Source organism: Hibiscus syriacus, unplaced genomic scaffold (genome assembly GCF_006381635.1).
Source record: "Hibiscus syriacus cultivar Baekdansim isolate YM2019G1 unplaced genomic scaffold, ASM638163v2 tig00004630_pilon, whole genome shotgun sequence".
NCBI lineage: Eukaryota > Viridiplantae > Streptophyta > Magnoliopsida > Malvales > Malvaceae > Hibiscus > Hibiscus syriacus.
In genome coordinates this window covers 737,702-758,771 of record NW_024062021.1, presented here as the reverse complement: position 1 = coordinate 758,771, position 21,070 = coordinate 737,702, and the positions used below count along the sequence as shown (strand labels likewise).

Genomic DNA, 21,070 nt, shown 5'->3' with positions numbered 1-21,070 from the left:
CACACAATAATATTAACATCAGAGAGAGAGACAGAGAGAGAGAGAGAGAGAGAGAATACCATGAAGCTTTGAAGACTGGATCAGAAAAATTTTTGACATGAAAAATGCTGAATAGAGATCAAAAAAGCAAGCAGTGTTCAAAGAATAGCATGGGAGAGGTCACACTACAAAATTTATTTGAAATTTATTTAAAATTAATTAATCGTTTTTCCAGACTAAACTATAAGTTTTTAAAATTTCTGAGTTAAATTCAAAAGTTTGGGAAATTTAGAGACTAATCCCGTAATTTACCCATAACTCATTTGATAGCAAAATAAAAAAAAAAGTGAAATAGGGGCTGGCCAGGCTCAAACCCATGACCTAGGGTATGGCTGGCCATGTCTTACTAGGGCTTGGGACTCGAATTTGATGGGTTCTAACCCGATCCGATTGGATCGGGTCGGATTTTAAAAAAATTAAGGTTCGGGTCGGGTTAGGTTTTTTAAGTGTGATATTCGGGTCGGGTTCAGGTTTAGGGTGAAAAATATCCGACCCGAAAAAAATATAAATTTATCTTATATATTTATAAATAATTACAATAATACCCCTCTATATTTAATTTTTTTTCAATTAAGTAATTATTTTTATTGAATAAAAATATTTTTTATTTCATGTCGGGTCGGATTTTTAAGTCATAAATTTGGTTCGGGTCGGGTCTCAGGTGGAGGCTCCCTTGTTCTCGGGTAGGGTTGGGTGGACCAAAAACCCGACCCAACCTGACCCATGCCTATCCCTATGCCCTACCAACGGGCCTAGACTTATTTATTTTTAAAATAATAAATTATATATTTTATTCATTTTAATTTTCGGGTTTTAAATCACCCAAACTAGAAAACCCTCTGTGATTCAACCCTATTTCCCCCCAAATTATAACCTAGCTGCCACCTCTCCTCCGCAATTCGCTCCAATCCGGCCGCCAATACCCCGTTCCGTCGCCACTGGTCGAACCAGCATCCTCCGACAAACCCAACCCAACAGTGACCCCGCAGTTCATTTTCCGTCGATTGAAGTCACCGTGTTCGTCGACTCGTCTCACCACCACTACAACCAGACTCCTTGTCGTCATGCGTTTAAAACCCGATTGAAGTCATCGTCCACCATCGTTGTTTTCCTCATCGCCAACGTGGGTAGGCTTGGGGTATATTTTGGTTAATTTTTCTTTCGGTTTCGACAGGATTTTGGTTGATTTTAGGCTATATATCAAATGTAATTGGTTGATTGAGGTTGTGGGAGTAATCGATCACTGACCAGACCCCTTTTCATCGATTCACGCACCATCGGGTGTGCATGGGGCTTGCCCCTAGATTTGGTTATTCTAGAACTGGTCCAAGTGGACCGAACCGACCAGAATCGGTCCTAGTCAACTCAAACCGAATCGAGTCAACCCGAACCGATTTGAGTCAACCCAAACCGGTTTGACCCGTTGACTTTGACCTGGCCCGTTGACTTTGACTTTGACCAAAAAGTCAAATTTTTTGAAAAGTCATATTTTATGTTTTTCGACGACCTGAGTCCGAATCCGAAGTCTGTTTTGCCAAATTCAAACCTGAAAGCCTCCGAATTGGCAGTTAAACCCGAATATGCATATGTAAATTAAGTATTTATTTCAGTGCATCAATTTTAATTGAAGGGTCAATGACTAATTAATGTTATGATATATTTAAGTTACTCTTGGATCTCCTTATCGTTCGCCTGCTCAACCCGGTTCCTCCCGATCCACTCGTCCGCGACAACTTGTGAATACTCGTATAGTTCTATAACCCTGTTAAATATTCAGTTTAATATATTTACTCTGATTATAATCATGTTATGATATAACCTAGGTTCTCGTTCAACAGAAGAGCGTAACGAAGTCGGTGCCCGTTAGATTTTCCGGACTGATACTTTTTGTGAGGTGTGTTCCTTGTGTGCCATATACCTTTTTAAATATCTTCTTGAAAAATCATGTGCACATGACTATTTTATCTGCTTTGCAATGTGACTGTCTGTTTGACTTGATTCCGTATGATTTATCTGATTTAAAGCCTGATTTTCGATTTACTAAAGTTTAAGCCTGATTGTCTGATTCATGTTCTCTGGTTACTGTTTTTAATAATAAATAAATATGTTTGAACTCTGATTTCCTGCTACCACTTATTACTGTCTGAAAACAATTTTTCTTCGGGGTACACTGAGATCTGGTATGAAGTCTCTACAGGTTCAGCTCAGTCAAATTGGTAATTCCTTATATAGGTTCAGACCGATCGAGCTGGTAATTCCTTATGGACATAAGGCAACTCTTGGGTGGGCTCCTAAGCCTAATAAGCCTAGTGGTAAGACCTTATGGACCCAAAGGCACTCCCTTAGGGTGCCTCTTCTGTTGTGTGCATTGGGTAAGTCCTTATGGGTCTGAGGGCACTCCCCTCAGGCGGGCACCTACGCTTCGGTTAGGGTAAGATCTTATAGACCCAAGGTGCTCCCTTAGGTTGGCACCTACGCCCTTTGGGCCTAGGGTAGGTCCTTATGGATGCAGTTCCACAGAACTGCATATGGTGTTCGGTTGGAGGGCGATTCTGTATTTTAAGCTAAAAACTCTACCGATGTTTTCACAATTTGGAACTGAATTGATTTTGGAAACTCCACCCGTGATTCATGATTTTAATGTTAAATTGATTTTGAAACCTTAATTGTATGTTTAATTCTGCACTGTTGGAACACACTGAGCTCCCTAGCTCACTCCCCCAAATTTCTCTCTTAGATACTTTTTGATAGGCGACTCGTACCTGACACTTGGAGGATCGACACATTAGTACATTGACTTTTTGTTGTAATGTTTTTATCTTCCTAGATGCATTTAATTAGGGTGACATGTGCATATATTCTGAAAATACTGCTTTTGTTACTGATGTTAGATTTGCTTCGATATTGATTTTTGAAATATTTCATTTTTACGACTTTAATTTACTGAATTTAAACTTTGATGCTATAAATTATATTTTTAAAGATGTTTAATTATAATTCGGACTTTAAGTTATTAAAGAAAATTTTTGAATTTTTTTTATCGTAATCCACTAGATATGATCGTAACGCATAGGTCTGATTTAAGAGGTTACAGAAGAGGACTGCAATTGACAGCAAGAACTTCGTTTCGAAAACTTGCCAGGTTTATTTGAATACCTCTAGTAAAGGAAACTACTATTTAAGAACCCAGTAATAATGGGATAATAGGCAAGAAGAGTAGTACAATTCATGGGTTGTTATTAACTCAGAGAACATCCTTTTACTTAGGTTGAAGTCAAGTTTGAAAATCCCTTGAAAAGCATTAATGGAAATTTACAAAACAACAGAATTATGGGGCGTGTACATGCAATGAATAAAACCATAACAGCCGGTATTTTGTATTGTCCTTTTATTTTTTATATTTCATTTTTATTTTTCTCTTATTTTTAATTTTCAATAAGTCTGACTTTATGACACAATTTCATATGTCTTTATGATACAGTTTCTCAGTCTTTTGGTACGTTTTTAGTCGTTTGATCGTTGTTTTTTATCTATCTTTTTCAAAGATTGATTCAACGTGTCCACGACTAATCAAGATGACGTTTATATGTTATCATGTTGATTTTTTCCTACTTTGGACCCTCATATTAGATTTGAATATTTGATTTGTGATCGTGGATAGTTTTTTCACGTCACTCGACTATGATTTGCAGTTTTGTCGGTGGTTTTTCAATAGTTTGATCATCTTTTTGCGGTTCGTTTGCCAATAAAATTAGATTTGTTTGTATATATCATTGTTTGAGTTTTGGTTAGGTTTTTAATCTTTTATTGTACGGTTCTTATGTGATCTTAAGTTACTAATTTTGTATCAATAATTTTTGGAAAATGTCCTAATTATATGTTTATTTACGATTATGATTGTAAATCTCCATTGTAATTTGAGATATTTTTTTTTAATAAAATTAGTGATTTCTAAAAAAAAATACTTATGATTTTAAAAATATAGAGTGTTTTTAGTGGTCAAAGTGAATAAATTTTTTTCTAGAGATTTAAGTTTGAGCAGTTGTGTTTGTAAAATGTGTGCATATTATCATAAACTGAGGGAAAAAAATTCTAAACAATTATTATCTTATAACCATCTCAGACTATCAATTAAAATTACTCGTAATTATAAAAAGGACTATAATAAATTACGTACTGAAACTATAAGGACTATGGAAGGATTTTATCCAACGGTATCAGAAAACTTGGATCCTTTGATGGACCCGATCGGTAGCGGTCATGGGTCTCGTGTCTCTAAAATGATATTATTTTAGGGTTTAAATATTTTTATTAATATGAATAATTACAAGATAATACATGACATTAAACATTTATATTTTAAATATTTCTAATGTTCGAATTCAAAATTTTAAAAACAACAATAATTTACCTTCGAGGTAGTTTGATTCGTACCACTTTAGAGTCTAAATAAACCTCCTAAAATGATAGTATTTTAGGAGGCAATTTTTTAAAGGTTTCTTTCTTTTGTTTTCTTTATAATTTTTCTTGACTTTCTCTTTAAAATTTTGGTCACCGTTCGAACACCATCGTCATGGACTTCATTGTTCGACCATTGTCCATAACTTTTGATGGTATCCATTCACCTCTTAATATTACCTATAGTCAATTTTTGATCCAGAATCTTGAATTAACGAGTTTGTCAAAATAATATTTTTTTTATTTAAACTCGTCACATTGAAGTGATGAGTTATAATAAAATATGTATATTTTAATTAATTTTTATCATATTAAAATAAAAAATTTAAACAAAAAATATTTTTTTTATTAAAACTCGTTAATTTGATGGGATGAGTTTTAAGCAATGTTATTAAAACTGGACCGGACTGGCCAGTTCGACCGGTTGAATCGTGAACCGGTGGCCTTTCTGGTCCGGTTAACTCCCAAAACCGGATTAGCACAGAACCGGTAAAGAACCGGCTGAAAACCGGGAAAACCGGTTGAAAACTGACAAAACCGGTTTGAACCGCCAGTTCACTTTTTTTCTTTAAAAAAAAATTAAACCAAACGACGTCGTTTGTTCAACGAGCCGAGTCAAATTCAAGTATTGTTGAGCTCGACTCAAACTCGAAAACTCGAAAACTTTAAAAGTAAGCTCAACTCGACTAAAAAACTCACGAGCTAAAAATTATCAACTCGAAATATAATATTAAAACTTGAAATCGAAAAGGCTTGAACTCAAAAAAAAATTTAGAAGTTTGATTGAAGCCTAAAATTTGAACTCAATTGAAGTCTAAAATTTGAACTCAATTGAAGCCTAAAGTTTTAGCTCAATTGAAGCGAAAGAATAGTTCGCTTTGTGCTCACCAAAAGACTCCATGATTTTGAATGTCAAATTACCTCTATTATTTTATAGAAGTAAGTTAGATGCTCTTCTATGTTTCTTAGCCATGTGGGATTGTTTTGTTCTCATATTTTTACTCTTTAAACTTTTGGGATACTCTTCTATGTTTCTTAGCCATTTGAGATTGTTTTTTTAAAACAATTAAACCAAATGACATCATTTGTTATGATTTTTTTAAACCCAATTTTATTTTTTTGATTATAGTTATATAATTATATTTATTATTTAATATGTTTTACCTTAAATATTATGTTGTAGTTGATTTGAATCATTTTGTTTCACTTGATTTTATGGTTTTTCATTTATACATGTTATGACTTGTAATATTTTTATACTTTTTAATATTGTAAACTTAAAAAAAGTGTTACATATATATTAATATTGCTTTTAATATTATGTAAAATTAAAAAAATATATTATTTTATATAAAATCTGATTCAACCACGGTTAAATCAGTGAACCAGTGAACCAGTATCTTTACCGGTTCAATGTCCGGTCCGATTTTAAAAACATTGATTTTAAGTCAATATAATAAATTCCATGTATTTATATATAAATTATTATGTGGCTATTAGGTTAAATAATTAATCCACCGTATTGGACTGATTTTGGCGGCAGCTTTGAGTTTCCCCAACACGAAGCCCAAACACACCGCCAATGATTTTATTTTTCTTTTTTCAGAAAAGAAAAATCGAAGGGTTTTAAGTCCTCTGGATCTTCCATCCCAAAACCCCATTTCTGCCGTTTAGCAATGAGCCTTAAACCCTACCATCTCAGAACCCTTATTTCCTCTTCGTCTTCTCCACCTTCATATTCACTCTCAATCTTCATTTCTCATTTCTCCACTTCTCAAACCCAGCCTTCGCATCCCCATTCTTCGTCGTGGCGCCATGAGGAAGCTTCACGGCACATTAAGGTTTTGGTTTGGTGGGATTTTGAGAACTGCTCTCCCCCTGCGGGTTTCAATGCCATTAAGATTGCTCAGTTGATCACTTCCGCCGTCAGGACCAATGGAATTAAGGGTCCTGTTCAGATTACGGCTTTCGGAGATATTTCCCAACTCTCTCGAATTAACCAGGAGGCGCTTTCTGCCACTGGGGTTAATCTTTCCCATGTGCCCAATGGTAATTTTCACTTAAGTTGGCAAACTTTTTTTAAGAGTTTAGTGAATGTTTGAACTCACGAATTTAGTGCAATATTGGGCTTCTCCTGCAGTAATTTTTTATTGGTAGGCGGTGATTAAGAGATGGTTTAGAATCTTTCTTAAATATAGACAATGCATTCACTGTGAACGGTTAATTATACGGAGAATAGCGCGGCTACTTGATGGGTTCTTTTCCTGCAGTAACTTCCTGCAATATTGGCTGTCTATTTTTTGTCTATGCTCTTTGATGATAACATTCTTTCCTTATCAATGTTTAGGGAAAATTGAACTGTGTTATATTTATTATTTTACCAATTACTTTAATCAATTTAACATCTCTCTCCCTGATCATATAAAAGAATCTATGAAAGACACATTTCTAGGCTTGTTTCAAGTTTGAGTAGGGGGAAAGAGAGAAAATCATACATTTGAGAATGATACTTCCATTCTGCTTAGTTTTTGATATTGTGATCTGGAACATCCATTAAGTTCTGGTTTTATGCTGCAAATTTTATTTATACGTGTATGTATTTGTAATGATTTTGCTGAATTAGTCCTAGACTTGATTGCTCTTGAAAATTAATTTTTTGTCCCTTGAGTGATACTAGAACCCTAGTAAATTGAGTGTGCCTTTTGCTGCAAGTTGTCTTCACCTGTCTAAGTTTTAAAATTAATGATTTAGATAATTCAATTTACCATAGAAAAACGCTATTCTTTTTCTGCTGGAAGCCCTAGCTGAAAAAGGATGGTGGGATTACCATGAAGTGTCACCATTACACAATTGCTTTGTGAGAAAATACTGATTCAGTTCTTATCTGTTCTTTTTTCCTTTCTTTCTAAATTTGTATCGTCTCCGTTCATGTTATTTTATCGTGAAAATCTTCCACGAATGCAGGTGGAAAAAACAGTGCTGATAGATCGCTTCTGGTTGATCTTTTGTGTTGGGTTTCTCAAAATCCTCCTCCTGCCCATCTTTTTTTAATCTCTGGTGACAGGGACTTTGCTAGCGTATTGCATAGATTACGGATGAACAACTACAATGTTCTGCTTGCTACGTCAGAATCAGCTCCAAGTGTTCTTTGCAGTGCTGCCAGTATCATGTGGAATTGGAATTTGCTGCTCAAAGGAGAGAACCTGACTGGAAAGCACTATAACCAACCTCCTGATGGTCCTTATGGTTCTTGGTATGGCCATTACAAGATGCCTCTTTATGATCCATTTTTAGTTGAACAACCAGCATGCAAACTGACTGAAGAATCGTCTGAGAGCTGTTCAGATTCTATAGCTCGGCCAGTTCCAAAGGCAGTCATGAAGCAGATACGGCAGATTCTCAACTCATACCCAAAGGGAATTTCCATTACAGACCTTCGTTCTGAGCTGAGAAAAAGCAATGTTGACCTTGATAAAGACTTTTATGGTTATAAAAGGTTCTCCCGCTTTCTTTTATCAATGCCACACATTTTGAGGCTTAAGTCAGAACATGATGGTATGTTTATTATACATGGAATTACCCCAAAAGCTGGTGAACTATCTAAGAACAGTCCTTGTTCATCTGCTGGACCTGCCTGTAGAACCGGAGATGACCTCACTGTTTCTTGTAGGTCAAGTGGAGATGAAAGGACAGTAAATGGTGCTTTAAATGAAAATTCCAGGTTGCCTAATTCCCCTGAGGTTAAGGTTGGAGTTACTCTTAGAAAGATACAAGAAATCCCTCCAGAAAATTGTAGTTGTGTAAAAGTAAATGCAGAGATGCCTCAAGAGGAAGTCCAACAGCTCCTTCCAGTTGATCAGAAGATTACTGAAGCATCTAATGATCAGGTACCCGAGATTCTTCAGGATCGCATGCTGGAACAAGATTCTGCATCTGATGCAAGCTTCATTAGGAAAGTTTGGCGAAGATGTTTTGGTGGTAGCGATGGCAATCCTGCTGAAAAAGATCATAACCTTCCAGAAAAACATGGTGATTCTGAAGAAAGCTCTGAGAAACAAAATAACCATACTCTGAAAAAATGCACTGGGGTTAGCTCTGAGATGGAAGGAATGAAGGAAGAGTGTGAGGAAAAGTCGTGTGAAGTTCCATGTCCAGTTACCATTTCTTCACCAAGTAATGACTCTACTATTGACACTAAAGCAGCTGATGAAGCAAGTGAAAACCACTCTGGTAGGAGGTCAAGTTTATTTAACTGGATTGCCAGCTTGTGTAAATTTTGGAGAAGCAGCAATGACTCTGAGACATCAAGTGATCAATCCCATGAAAAGCTCAACCCAAAAGACACTAACTCTTTAAAGCATGAAATTTTTACTCGGGGATTCTTCTGGGAAAACATGGAAATCTTAATAGACTCACCTAGGGGATCGCTTTTTGTCACGCAGTCTAGGACCAGGTTCGCTGATTCTTACTTTCTAGTTTTTACTAAATGCCTTGCTGATACAAATCTGTTACTTTGCTTGTTGTCTCTTTAGCTAACACATTTTTTATATGTACTCCATCTTGCAGTATGGAATCTAGAATGGCATTGACTTTTTGATTTTTATTCATACGTATTTACTGACTTTTGTAATATCATGGTTGCTTTCTTTATGTTGTGTTTGCTCACATTTATTTGACAGAAAGAAAATTGATATCTATAGTTAGGAACTTGCCAATTTTTTGTTTGAGCTTTTGGTTCTGTTCTAGAGGGTCATCTATCTACTGTTGATGTGGTTGAATGCATCCTGTAGTTAGAACATGCATTTTTTGTGTTGGTGGATGAGTGGTGCGTTTGTTTATATGTGAAAGATAGTAGAATAGCAAGAATGACCGTTTTTCTGTTTTCTCTTTCCCGACGAGTCAATAATTCTCATGATCGAATATGTAAGATGATCAAACAGTGCATTTTGTGCATGTGTTATTCCTTGTTGGAAGCAATCTACACTGTCTGAATGAATATGTTGAATTGGAAATTTGTGTTCGAACTATAAAAGGTGAAGGAGCTTTAACAAAATCATGTCTTAGTGGCTGTTAAACTTTTGCAGGGAAGAGATGGCAGAAAATCTTCTTAAGGAAGGGCCATTGGTGCTTAGATCTCTCAGTAAAACTGATCTTCTTCAATTGGTGGATTTGTTGATATCTGATAAGAAATGGATCGAAGAATGCCCCTCGCAAGCGTCACCTTTAAGGTCACTAAGGCTGTTGGGAGGAGTCTCAGTTTGGGTCATTCTCATGCTGCAAATGGGTTGAGATCAATCTTTCTGCGTACTTCATCGCAGGCAAACTTGCAGACGGAATACAAAGGAGAAAAAAAGTTGCAGAATATTCTTCATTCTGGAGTTTCATCTACCACCCCCCATACGAAATCTTCAGACCGTTCTAAATGTGAAGTATTGTCCGACTGTCAAAACCTTGTTAAAGAGATACTAAAGGAACACCCTGAAGGATATCATATGGGCAACTTCAGGAAACTGTTCCTTGAGAGGCACGGTTATCCTCTGTATGTACAAAGGCTTGGTTACAGAAGGTTGGAGTACCTGCTAGAGAAAATACCCGGAATTAAAATAGAGTCCTGCTTCATAATTCCTGCAGGCAGGGTTGCAGACAATCTTGGCCCGGAAACAGCTATCCCAAATATTCGAGAAAATACAAGTCAAGCATTAGGTGAATTGCTTGATGATGCAACAACAAAAGGTGATGATTTCAATACTATGTGGGATGTACTAGGACCTGTTTCCAACGCGGATTCGACCAGAAATGGGGTGCAGTCAGTATCAGGGAGAAAAAGGCCTGATGACACAGAGACAAAACATCCCGACTATCCTCTCCCTGATGATGAGTTTTCTGATTCCGAAAGGGACATCTCAACTGCAGATCTATCGGGGCTAGAACAGAAGCCTGGAACGGATGAGGAAGATAGCTCCTTGTTGCAAATCCTTGATTCATGGTACAGTATTAGGGAAGGTAAGGATAATACGGATAATTCAGAGAACTCGGAGGCTTTGGTTGATTGTTCTGAATACAATGACAAGCCATCTGTTGCTGCCGGAGAAGCCATGAAGACAGAGAATAGTTCGGTGGACTACGTGAAGAAGCAAAGGGTGCACAAGTAAGTATACTTTTGTTGCGGACTCGGTGGAGAATGATAGAGATAAGCTGATTAATGGAATCTTAGGTAGCTTGAAAAAAAATCCAGCGAGTCAAGAATAGAGGCGTGAATCGTTATGGTTGGTTTCGCATTATCAAAGTTTTTATACATTCTGCTAAATTTTTGTTGCACTTGTATTGGCTTTTGTATAGCATTCAAGCTATGGTTGATAGGACCGTAGGGACATACGGATGATTTTATGATAGGACTGTAGGGACAGACGTGATTTTATGTTAGGGGACGAACTTTTAAAATTTTAGGAAGGGATTAATTTATAAAATTTCAAGAGATGAAAACAGATTTTCAATAGAAAATTCATAGAAAAATTTAAAATATATGTTAATTTTAAATTTTATGAGGGGCTGTCCTCGTCTGACCCTTCCCTTTGATCCATTCCTAGATAGGGATAAGCTTCTGTTTGGTTCTTTTAACCGAATATACTAAAGATCGAATCGGAGCTTGTTTTATTCAGTTGGGTCGGTGGTTTTGGTTTCGTGTTTGAGAAAAAGGGAAATGTTACCTCTATTCTCTATCCTTATCGTGGCACATCTTGGATTAAGCACAAAAGTAGGCAGAGATGACGATGAAGGTGATGATTCCAATGCTCTCCCTCCATTTGATGCTTAACATCATTTGATTAATTCATTTTAGCTATATATGTATCCTTAAGTTTATGTTCTGGTTTATCATTATAACTCTATTTAAGCACTTCAGATCTTCAAACATGTAATACGAAAAAGTATAATTAAGGATGGATCGAGCCAAGATGATTTCTTATGGAATGTGTCATTTGGTATACTCTGTTTAAAAGCTTCTTCCTTACTTGAATGATCCTAGTAGTCTGCCCAAATATATATTGGGGATGCAAGTGTCAGGCTTCATCTTTAAACTCTCTGTGCCTATGAAATGTGTTCAATTTACAAATGAGGCCCAGCCCTTCCTTAAGGGGAAGAAAACTTTATTTCTGATGCAAGCACCTTTCTTGGTTTAGAACAAGCAATTTTAGTTCATCAACCACTGTGTTTTTGGACCAGTTTTGCAGAAGTATCATTCGTTTATGCATCTTGCACTCAACATGTACTCGTAACCGTAAACTTTAAGACGAAATACTAATTAGAAGTTCATAAATCTTCAGCTCCTGATGAAAACATCATATTTGCTGTATAAACTACTGTTTTATTAATTCGAATTATTGAATCCACCATAAAGATGCCTAGTGGTAGTGCCCCAAAATAACATAACAATCCGCTCAATGAGACCTTTAATTAAAGCCTAGAAAACAGTAGCATGTGGAGGGGCAGCAACAGGAGCAGAAGATGCCTCACAGTAGCCTCTAAGAACGTTGCCTTCCTCAGAAGTGAAACCAAGGGAAGTAAGCATGGCAGGCCAGCAGTTTCGAGTAATAATCTCAACGGCACAGCAACATTCGGGCCCTATATCGGTTTGTCCATTAACCAAGTAGAGAACGATCTCACTGGTGCATGATTTCAGCTCATTGAGTGCAGTGAGGGTGAAATGTCATTTATAGGAGAATATTAGAGATTTACGAGAACACAAAAGTAAAGAGTTAATGTGAAGATCAATATGGATTAATTAAGGGAAGGTGATGGGGTTTGTTTAACTGAGTAACTGCTGCCTGCATGAAGAATACCAAGTGTGGTTGCCAGTCAAGTAATTTCAATTTTTCTTTTTCAAGTTACATCAAAATCGTTTCGTTATTATTTGGGCAACTAATTATTTCTGTTTTATCTATTTTAATAATCAAAATTCAAAAAAATTATATTTCGATTGTTTATGTTATCTATTTATTACAATTTGATGATTGACCAGTCAACTTCCATCATTTCGATCATATAATTAAAATAGTTTTGACTTTTTTAATTTTAGAAAAATATTAATTTATTCATTTTTACATTCTTTAAATAGAATTGAAACTTTCTGACGCTCAAAATCCGATCAAAATATACCAACAACCACTTGGTTAAGTGGGATGAAACATTAGATCTCTTAAACAAGGTTAGAGGTGCAAATCCTAGTGATTGAGAAGTGAGCAAACTGAGTTGGGAGAGTCGCCCTTACCTCTATTGTAACATCCTCAATACCGGGTTAGTGATTAAATTGTAAAATTTTAGAATTTGGTGATAAAAGTAGAATAGTTGAATAGTTTAATGATTTATGTGGAGATATTTCCTGAAAGTTGTTAGTAATTATTAAAAGAATTAAAGGGCAAAATGGTTATTTGACATGAAAGATTATTATTTCCCTTATAAAATAAGGGAAACCCACGTGGAATCCATTGTGATTCCACACAATTCTCTCATCTTCTTCATCTTCTTCTCTTCTCCACCGTGGAAGTATACAAGCAAAGGTGAGTTTCTTAATTAGTTGATTATTTGTTGAATTAAATGTTGGGTTTTGATCATTATATGATAACTAAGCTTAAGGAAAGCTTAAGTTATCTTAAAATCAAAAGATAAAGGAGTTATGACAGATTAAAGAAAATGGGGTTTTAAGTGAAATTTTGAATAAGAAGGTTTAAATGAATTTGTAGGACGAATTTGACTTGTCATCTATGGGAATAAGAAGTTAGAAGTGTTAGAATTAAGTTTGGATAACATGAAAAATTTGGTATGATTCTTAGCCTTAAGAATTTGGATGAAATATGGAAGATTATAAGGTGTTGGAATGATAGGAATTGGTTAAAGTTGTTATAGATGAATTTAGTAGCATAATAAGGATTTTATACATGAAAATTTGAATGAAGTGTTGATGATTTTCGGATGAAATAGCCTATTCTGGGCAGGTGCATCGATGCACTATGACTATGTACCGATGCACTAAGATAATTTTGAAGGTGCATCGATGCATTAAGGGGTGCATCGATGCACGGAAATTTCGAACCTAATTTGGGTACTGATGCATCCATAGTGCATCGGTACACTCCTAAAGGAAAAGTTGAAGTTTGGTTTATTAAATTAGCCTAAGTTATTGATATCAAGTTATAAGGTTTAGGCTTCTGATAATCGTCTCGGAAATTATGATTATGTAGATATTGAGCCTAAACAAGTTCCGGAACAATCAAAAAATTAGGATCGAATCAAAGCAAGGCTAAGGTGAATGCATACTAGTTGTAAATGATGTGTATGGAAATAAGACTTGCGATGAGTCTAATTTCAATATTTAATTGCATAAATATTTGAATGTTAGTATGTGTTTGATATGACTATTATGTATGCATGAATAGATTCATAGATGTTATATGTTACTTGGTGTGATAAGAATATGAATAGTTATACGATAACAATGTATAAATTATATGAATTAAATCTAAGTGGTTAAATGAAAAATGAGAATAGAATATAAGTTAAGAGATATTGACATAATTGAGTATACAAATGTGTCAAATAAGTTATATAGGAAAGTTGATATTTTTAAGTGGAACTGTGATCTAAACTTGTTCGATTTCTATGTGATATGAGTTAGAGAATAAAGACCCAGAAAATTATATGGGAATATTTTAGAAATCAAGTAATGATCATTTATGAGAATATATGTCTAAGTGATAAGCTATGTGAAAATGAACTAATAGAATATATGAAATTATAATACAAGCTATGTGGTATTGACATAAGTGATTATAGGAATGTGTAAGATAAGACACATGAATTCAATATAAGTGATTATGTAAAACTGTGAGATAAGTATAGGGCATTGATATACGGACTAGATGAAAGAATATACATGAATAAATGTACAAGTTTATATGTTATTTTATGTGCTTTGTGATGTACATATGAACATATGTGAATAAGATATGATATACATGTTTACATGAAACCATGAGAAATGATATATGTTACATGATATAAACCTATGTGATATATGTTTTATGAAATGACACAGATGTTTACACATACATGTGGTATGTGACAGAAAAAAGGTATATGTGATCACAAGAGAAATGACATGAGTACATGAACATATGAAACATAAGAATAATGCCCGTGATATATAATACGAGAGCTATAGGTATAGTTGGCATGCCAAGAGTCAAGGGTCTACGTGGTCTTTCGGGACAAATACATAGGTCCTTCGGGACAAAATTTCATATGCCACTTAGTGGGACTTATACGAGCTGTGGTGACTGCAATTGTGCACAACCTCAATGTACTCGAATACCTTAAGTTCTCAATAATGTACATGGGCTAATAAAGAGACAATAACAAATACAATATATGAGATGTATATGTTTGTGGTGATATGAAATGTATTATATGAATTACATGATGTTATGTGTATTATATGATATACCGAAATGATAAGTACAAAATCAGATGATAAATAGAGATTATGATAATGATGGTATATGTATATGTATGCATTCTGTTATGTGAAATGTTATATGATTTCTATTATATGTTTTATATGTCTCACTAAGTCTATGATTTAGCGTGTGATTGTTTTACACGTAGGTTTCGAGAAGAGAAAGATTGATAAAAGTTATGCAATACAGGTCAGTTCCTCATTTCCAAAGATCAGATCAGAAAAGAATTAAACAATATGTATTTTGTAATAATGATAGTGGTTGGCATGTAATAAAGATTTGAATTCGATATGTTTTTATTGGTTTGTAAAATCATGTGATGAGTTTTGTAATGTTTTAAAGGTGTATATGTAAATGGTAATTTTATACGATTGAAAAATTAAATTTTTATGAATTTATGCGTATTTTGCCGAAGTTACTGTAGCAGTGCATCGATACATAATTTATATTTGAAATTTTCACTGTTCATATCATATAGTACTGTTCATAAATACGTTTTTGACTTAAATTTTTATAATGAAGCATAATTTAATAGAATATTATTGTATTTCCTTAATATGAGTTCAAATGTTTTGTTATCTTATAAGAATATTATTTCAAAAAGTCAATGTGACATCTCAGACTCATATTCGAGTCGGATACGAGTTGGGGTGTTACATCTATAATATCTATCCGAATTAGTCGATCAATAAATCTGATACCGATGGTTATACAAAAAAATTCGATCAAAATCTCCTTCTTTGGGTCACTCCTTACCATTGTCATCGATCACAAAATCTATGTACTTTTACTGTTAAAATTAAATATGAATACGATATTCATTTCATCGAAAAATACTTTGATTGAGAATATATTTATTAATATTTTATATTGTTATAAATTTATGATAAGATATATTTTTAGTGAAACAGACATTAGTTTTGTGTTCAAGAGTTAAAAAAATTCGCTGAAAATTTTTTATTCCAATAATTAATGATAACGATGGTTGATGGGTGGTAAACTATGACAGACAACGAGGGACTTGATTGAACTCTAGGCCGATAAAGTTTTTAAATAAAATTCTAAAATTAAATTGATATGCTTTTGAAGTATGAGGGTTGAATTAAAAATTAATCCTTTTAACTAACGTTTTGTACGATCAAAATATAACTTAACGACTAAGTGATTAAAGTGTAGTAAATTAATAATATAAATGGTTGAAATATTATTTGTTTAATTTTGGTGATCAAATTAAGATAAAACGATAATAAAAGCGACTTCCAATGTGGTTTACCTTGTTATTTAGGCTCAAGTTCTGAAAGGCTCAATACCAAAATCAAAAACCATAGCCGGGCAGGGCAAGGGGGAAAAAATAAGAGAAAAATGACCTCGTCGGAGCTGCCAAGAAAAGAAGCCAACGTGCTAAAAGGCCACGAAGGTGCAGTATTAGCGGCGAGATTCAACAGCGACGGAAACTATTGCCTGAGCTGCGGTAAAGACCGCACTATCCGTCTTTGGAACCCTCACCGCGGCATCCACATCAAAACCTACAAATCTCACGGCCGCGAAGTTCGCGATGTCCACGTCACCCCGTACTCGTCTTCCTCCTCATTCCTACCCGATGCCTTTCTTTGGATTCGTTCTAAATTTTAACAAATATGTCCTTTCCTGTAGAGATAACTCCAAGCTGTGCTCTTGCGGTGGAGACCGGCAGATTTTCTATTGGGATGTTTCCACCGGTCGTGTTATTCGCAAGTTTCGCGGCCATGATGGCGAGGTTTTTACTTCTGCTACTTCCATTTTTTTTATGTAGATTAATAATTAGGGTAAACTACACTTTTAGTACCTAAATTATTACTGTTGTTCTGTTTTGGTACCCAAATTTTATTTTTTTCAAAATCATAACTAAAGTTTTCACGTCACCAAAAGCTAATGCCACTTCATCATTGAAAAAAAATATCATGTCAGTAATTCTGTTAATTGATCACCGGGGCTATGTATCAAATTGAAACCTAAACTAATGTTAGGTATGGTTATGAAAAAAAGTAAAGTTTGAGTATCAAAATAGAACAAAAGTAATAGTTTAATACTAAACGAGTAGCTACCCTAATAATTATTGTTTATAATTGGAAATTGATGAAAGTGAAATGCTTATTGTTTAGTTCTTCAAAATTTTATAACAACTCGTTTTTAAATTTTAATTTTAATTTGGCTTATGAAAAAAAAGGTAGTAGTAAAACTAATAATTTGAGCAAACCTACATTTGAAGTCTTTGTCAATTGTTTACTGATGTTTCCACTTTTATGTTAATATATTTCCTAGGTGAATGCGGTGAAGTTTAACGAGTATGCATCTGTGGTAGTATCTGCAGGTTATGATAGATCATTGCGTGCTTGGGACTGCAGGTCTCACAGCACTGAACCCATACAGGTTCTAAATTTTTGTCTACTTCATGTTGTTATGTATATTATGAATGCGTTTTACTGTGTATAATAGCTTATCAAATTAAAGTCCGTCCATTATGCAGATTATTGACTCATTTTTGGACACTGTTATGTCTGTATGTTTAACCAAGACTGAAATTATTGGTGGGAGTGTTGATGGAACTGTTCGAACATTTGATATTCGAATGGGTCGGTACGTAGCAGAAGTTATTCTGTAGTTTTGCTTTAGGTTCTAACTTGAATTATGCCACATTGCCACCGTGAATATCCGTTAAATGATTTCCTTGCTTTTTACTGTAGAGAAATATCAGATGACTTAGGGCAACCTGTCAACTGTATCTCAATGTCAAATGACGGTAACTGTATATTAGCCAGTTGCTTGGATTCAAGTATAAGACTTTTAGACAGGTAAAGCCTTCAACGTAATTGGATTCTTGCTGCAAATTTTTACCTAGCTTTGAATGCCCCTAAATCTGGGTTCTCCTACTGCAGGTCCACTGGTGAACTATTGCAGGAATATAAAGGGCACGCTTGCAAGGTTAGAATGCAGGCCTTATCTTGCAATCTTTTTATCATGCCTTTAATCTTAGTTAGTCTATCACCCTTCAAGTATTGATTATCGATCCAAAGGGTTCTGAATATAAAGGACATATTTCAGCCAAGCTCTTTAGGTTTCCACTCTTTTTTGTTCACGAATTGCTATAATTTGCTTTTTGTTATTCTGCGATAGTCCTACAAAATGGATTGCTGCCTATCCAACAGTGACGCTCATGTAATTGGTGGATCTGTGGATGGCTCAATCTTCTTCTGGGATCTGGTAGATGCATCTGTGGTTTCAAAATTCCGAGCTCATTCATCAGTGGTACTATTTTCTTTTTCTTATTTATTCTCCGAATGCTTCTTCTGGTACTGTTGAATTTTCAGGATAATTTACCTATTCATCAGTGATTAGATCATATCATACTAATACTTGATTTTGTTTTCACTATAAGAAACATTGAAATCTTTTCAATGTTTGACCTAACCAGCCTCTTTTTACGCATGTTATGTTCACTGTTTGTAAAGTCTAACGACACATTTGGTTCATTAAATGGATTTACTTTTAGTTGGGAATTGGATAGAAAAAGAAAATAGCTATTAAGTGATTTGGTACTTTGGTTCATTGGAATACAATAGAGGTGGAATAATATTAATACTATGGTTGGTTATAATCATATGAAAGGATATACAAGTAAGCATGTGAAATACAACTTTGCCTTCAATATAAATAAAATACAATAGAGGTGCAAAATACAACTTGATATTTTAATTGTCATCGCAACAACAGCTGGTTGTGGCCTGCAGCCAGTGACATCTGGTTGTCAGCACACTAGCAGCTTCAACGACTCCGTGCGAGGCTGCAACCAGATTTCATTCCACCAAAAGTCAAGCTCTCCAAAGCAACCACTTTTGGTCAATTATTGCATCACAGAATGACTATTACCAATGATAGCCATTCACTGATCCAAGTAAAATGGTTGTTGTAGCAAGCTGAATAAAAGGGGAATGTTATAGGCATTCCCCCAAACCAAACATGACATTGCAGGGCTATCATTTTTATTGGTTTATCATTACTACCAACTAAAATGACATTCAATTCCTTTGATTTTTTCTTTGGCAGGTAACAAGTGTGAGTTATCATCCAAAAGACAACTGTATGATAACTGCCTCTGTGGACGGCAGTGTTCGAGTTTGGAAAACATGAGGTCTTGAACAATCAAAGCTCTGCACTCGCAGCAACTCTGGTACCTGACATTTTCGCCTAGCTTGCTCCGTAAATTGTTGTTCAAGGATGGAACCATATATTCTTCTAATTTCCATACGTAAATGCACTTATTTGGTTGGCGATAGTTCTTGTGGTCTTGAATTCTACATCATATCTCTGTTTACAAGTCTTGGTATGAAGATACACAGCGGAGCGTGTAAAAAACCCTAGTTATGTGGTGTAACCTTGTTGGTGTTACTTATATTCTCAACCACTTCCTCAGTATGAATTCTGATAGATGAGTTGGTGAAGTGATCAATTTTGAGAATCTTATTCTTACATCATATATGTTTTACAATTAATATATGTGAATGGTTATAACCAAAATTAGCCATTATAATGCATGTCAAATAGGCAAGATTTAAAAGGAAATATATATTAAGAAACTCTGAAATTCAATCATAAAATTTTAAAGTTTTCAAGACTCTTTTAATACCATTAAACAAAAGATTTCATAGACAAAAAATATATAATTTCAAATTTTGAATAAATATTTATCTATAATGTGATTAATCGGTGTATATGCTATTTTAAAAACAAAAATTATATCATTTAAAGTTTAGTTTCATTTGATACCTTATCTTATATTCAAAACATAAGTACATTAAACAACTCCAACATTTTAAGTTTTTATTAATTTATATAAGGGTTAATATACATTTTGATATTTAAAAAAATTAAGTTTCAAGGTTAAATTTAATTTTTTATTTTTAGTTCAATTTGATATTTGGATTTATTTTTTTTGTTCAAATAAATATTTAACTTTTTTATATATATAGATATCTAATCTTGATTACTTGGATAAAAACTCATTGGATGGATTGAGGGATTATTGAAGGCGATCATACCTTAAAACTTTTAAATTTTTATATAATTTATTTATTTTTATTGATAATTTAATTTTTAAATTCTTAAAAAATTTTAATATAAATTCTTAAAAAGTTTACACCCATAACATAAAATTAAACATTTATTTTTATATATTTAAATTAAAAAAATAAATTCAAATATCTAATTAAATAAAAATGTAACCCCCCAGACCGATGCGGGTAACCCAATCCGATCCGGGAAGTCACATTAGGGCCACCGGAGCGACCCATTGTAAAAATAGCGGAAAATTTAAATCTTTTTATCAGAACATGTAAACTTATAAAATCATTTGTCACTATTTAAAAATAAAACATATTTCCAGACTCGTATATAAATCAAAATACAATTACATGCCCCCTAATCACATGTACCATACTCTGTAACAACGCCGGAAGAACTCTCTTACTGAAGTCGATAGATGCACTGGTACAATTCTTTTAACCTGAAAAGGTGAGTAATAGAGTGAGCTTCGAAAAGCTCAGTAATAAAGAACTACCAGATGATGCTGAAAAACGTGCAGATACAGATAAACATATTTTCCTTATTGGTTCAGATATTTACAGATCTTTATGTTGAGCTGAGGTCCATTGATATCGCATGTAGTAACAAATAGTATTCATTTCAGATGGAAATATTTCGGATGTCTAGGTTCAGGATATCAGAATAGGTTTTCTAATGTGTTCCCAAAAACCATGTAACTTTTCAGATCTTTTTAAAACACATATATATATATACCCCCATCCCATCACAACATAATGTGTAGGTTCCCCAGAACCATACACCCAACCCACAACATATAAGGCCCTGAGCACAAAGCCGAGGTACCTGCGGAAATTCTTCCTTCAACAATACCCCCCAATTAAAACATTTTTCCGTCATTAAACGAAGATATCAGAAATCAAAACAGAATTCAGAACAGATATCAGAACAGAATCCAGATCAGAAATCAGAACAGAATTCAGGTC

At 34.4% G+C, this 21,070-nt stretch overlaps 1 protein-coding gene and 1 pseudogene across 1 annotated transcript; both read left to right on the top strand.

Moving 5' to 3' along the window:
• Positions 1 to 6,159: 6,159 nt before the first annotated feature.
• LOC120196462 lies at positions 6,160 to 10,944 on the top strand (annotated as a pseudogene).
• A 5,366-nt stretch (positions 10,945 to 16,310) lies between these two features.
• LOC120196470 (WD repeat domain-containing protein 83) lies at positions 16,311 to 19,470 on the top strand. The gene is made up of 8 exons (XM_039198277.1): positions 16,311 to 16,579; positions 16,662 to 16,764; positions 17,310 to 17,417; positions 17,515 to 17,624; positions 17,732 to 17,839; positions 17,924 to 17,969; positions 18,162 to 18,293; positions 19,092 to 19,470. Exons 1-8 carry the CDS (start codon positions 16,371 to 16,373, stop codon positions 19,173 to 19,175), a joined length of 900 nt encoding a protein of 299 aa, XP_039054208.1. The 5' UTR covers positions 16,311 to 16,370; the 3' UTR covers positions 19,176 to 19,470.
• The last annotated feature ends 1,600 nt before the right edge of the window (positions 19,471 to 21,070 follow it).

Excerpts from the sequence above, each read along its gene's own strand:
- LOC120196470 (XM_039198277.1), top strand. The coding sequence starts at position 16,371 with ATGACCTCGTCGGAGCTGCCAAGAAAAGAAGCCAACGTGCTAAAAGGC. Across the intron at positions 16,765-17,309 it reads TTCGCGGCCATGATGGCGAG|GTGAATGCGGTGAAGTTTAA; the intron begins GTTTTTACTTCT and ends TATATTTCCTAG. Across the intron at positions 18,294-19,091 it reads TCCGAGCTCATTCATCAGTG|GTAACAAGTGTGAGTTATCA; the intron begins GTACTATTTTCT and ends TTTCTTTGGCAG.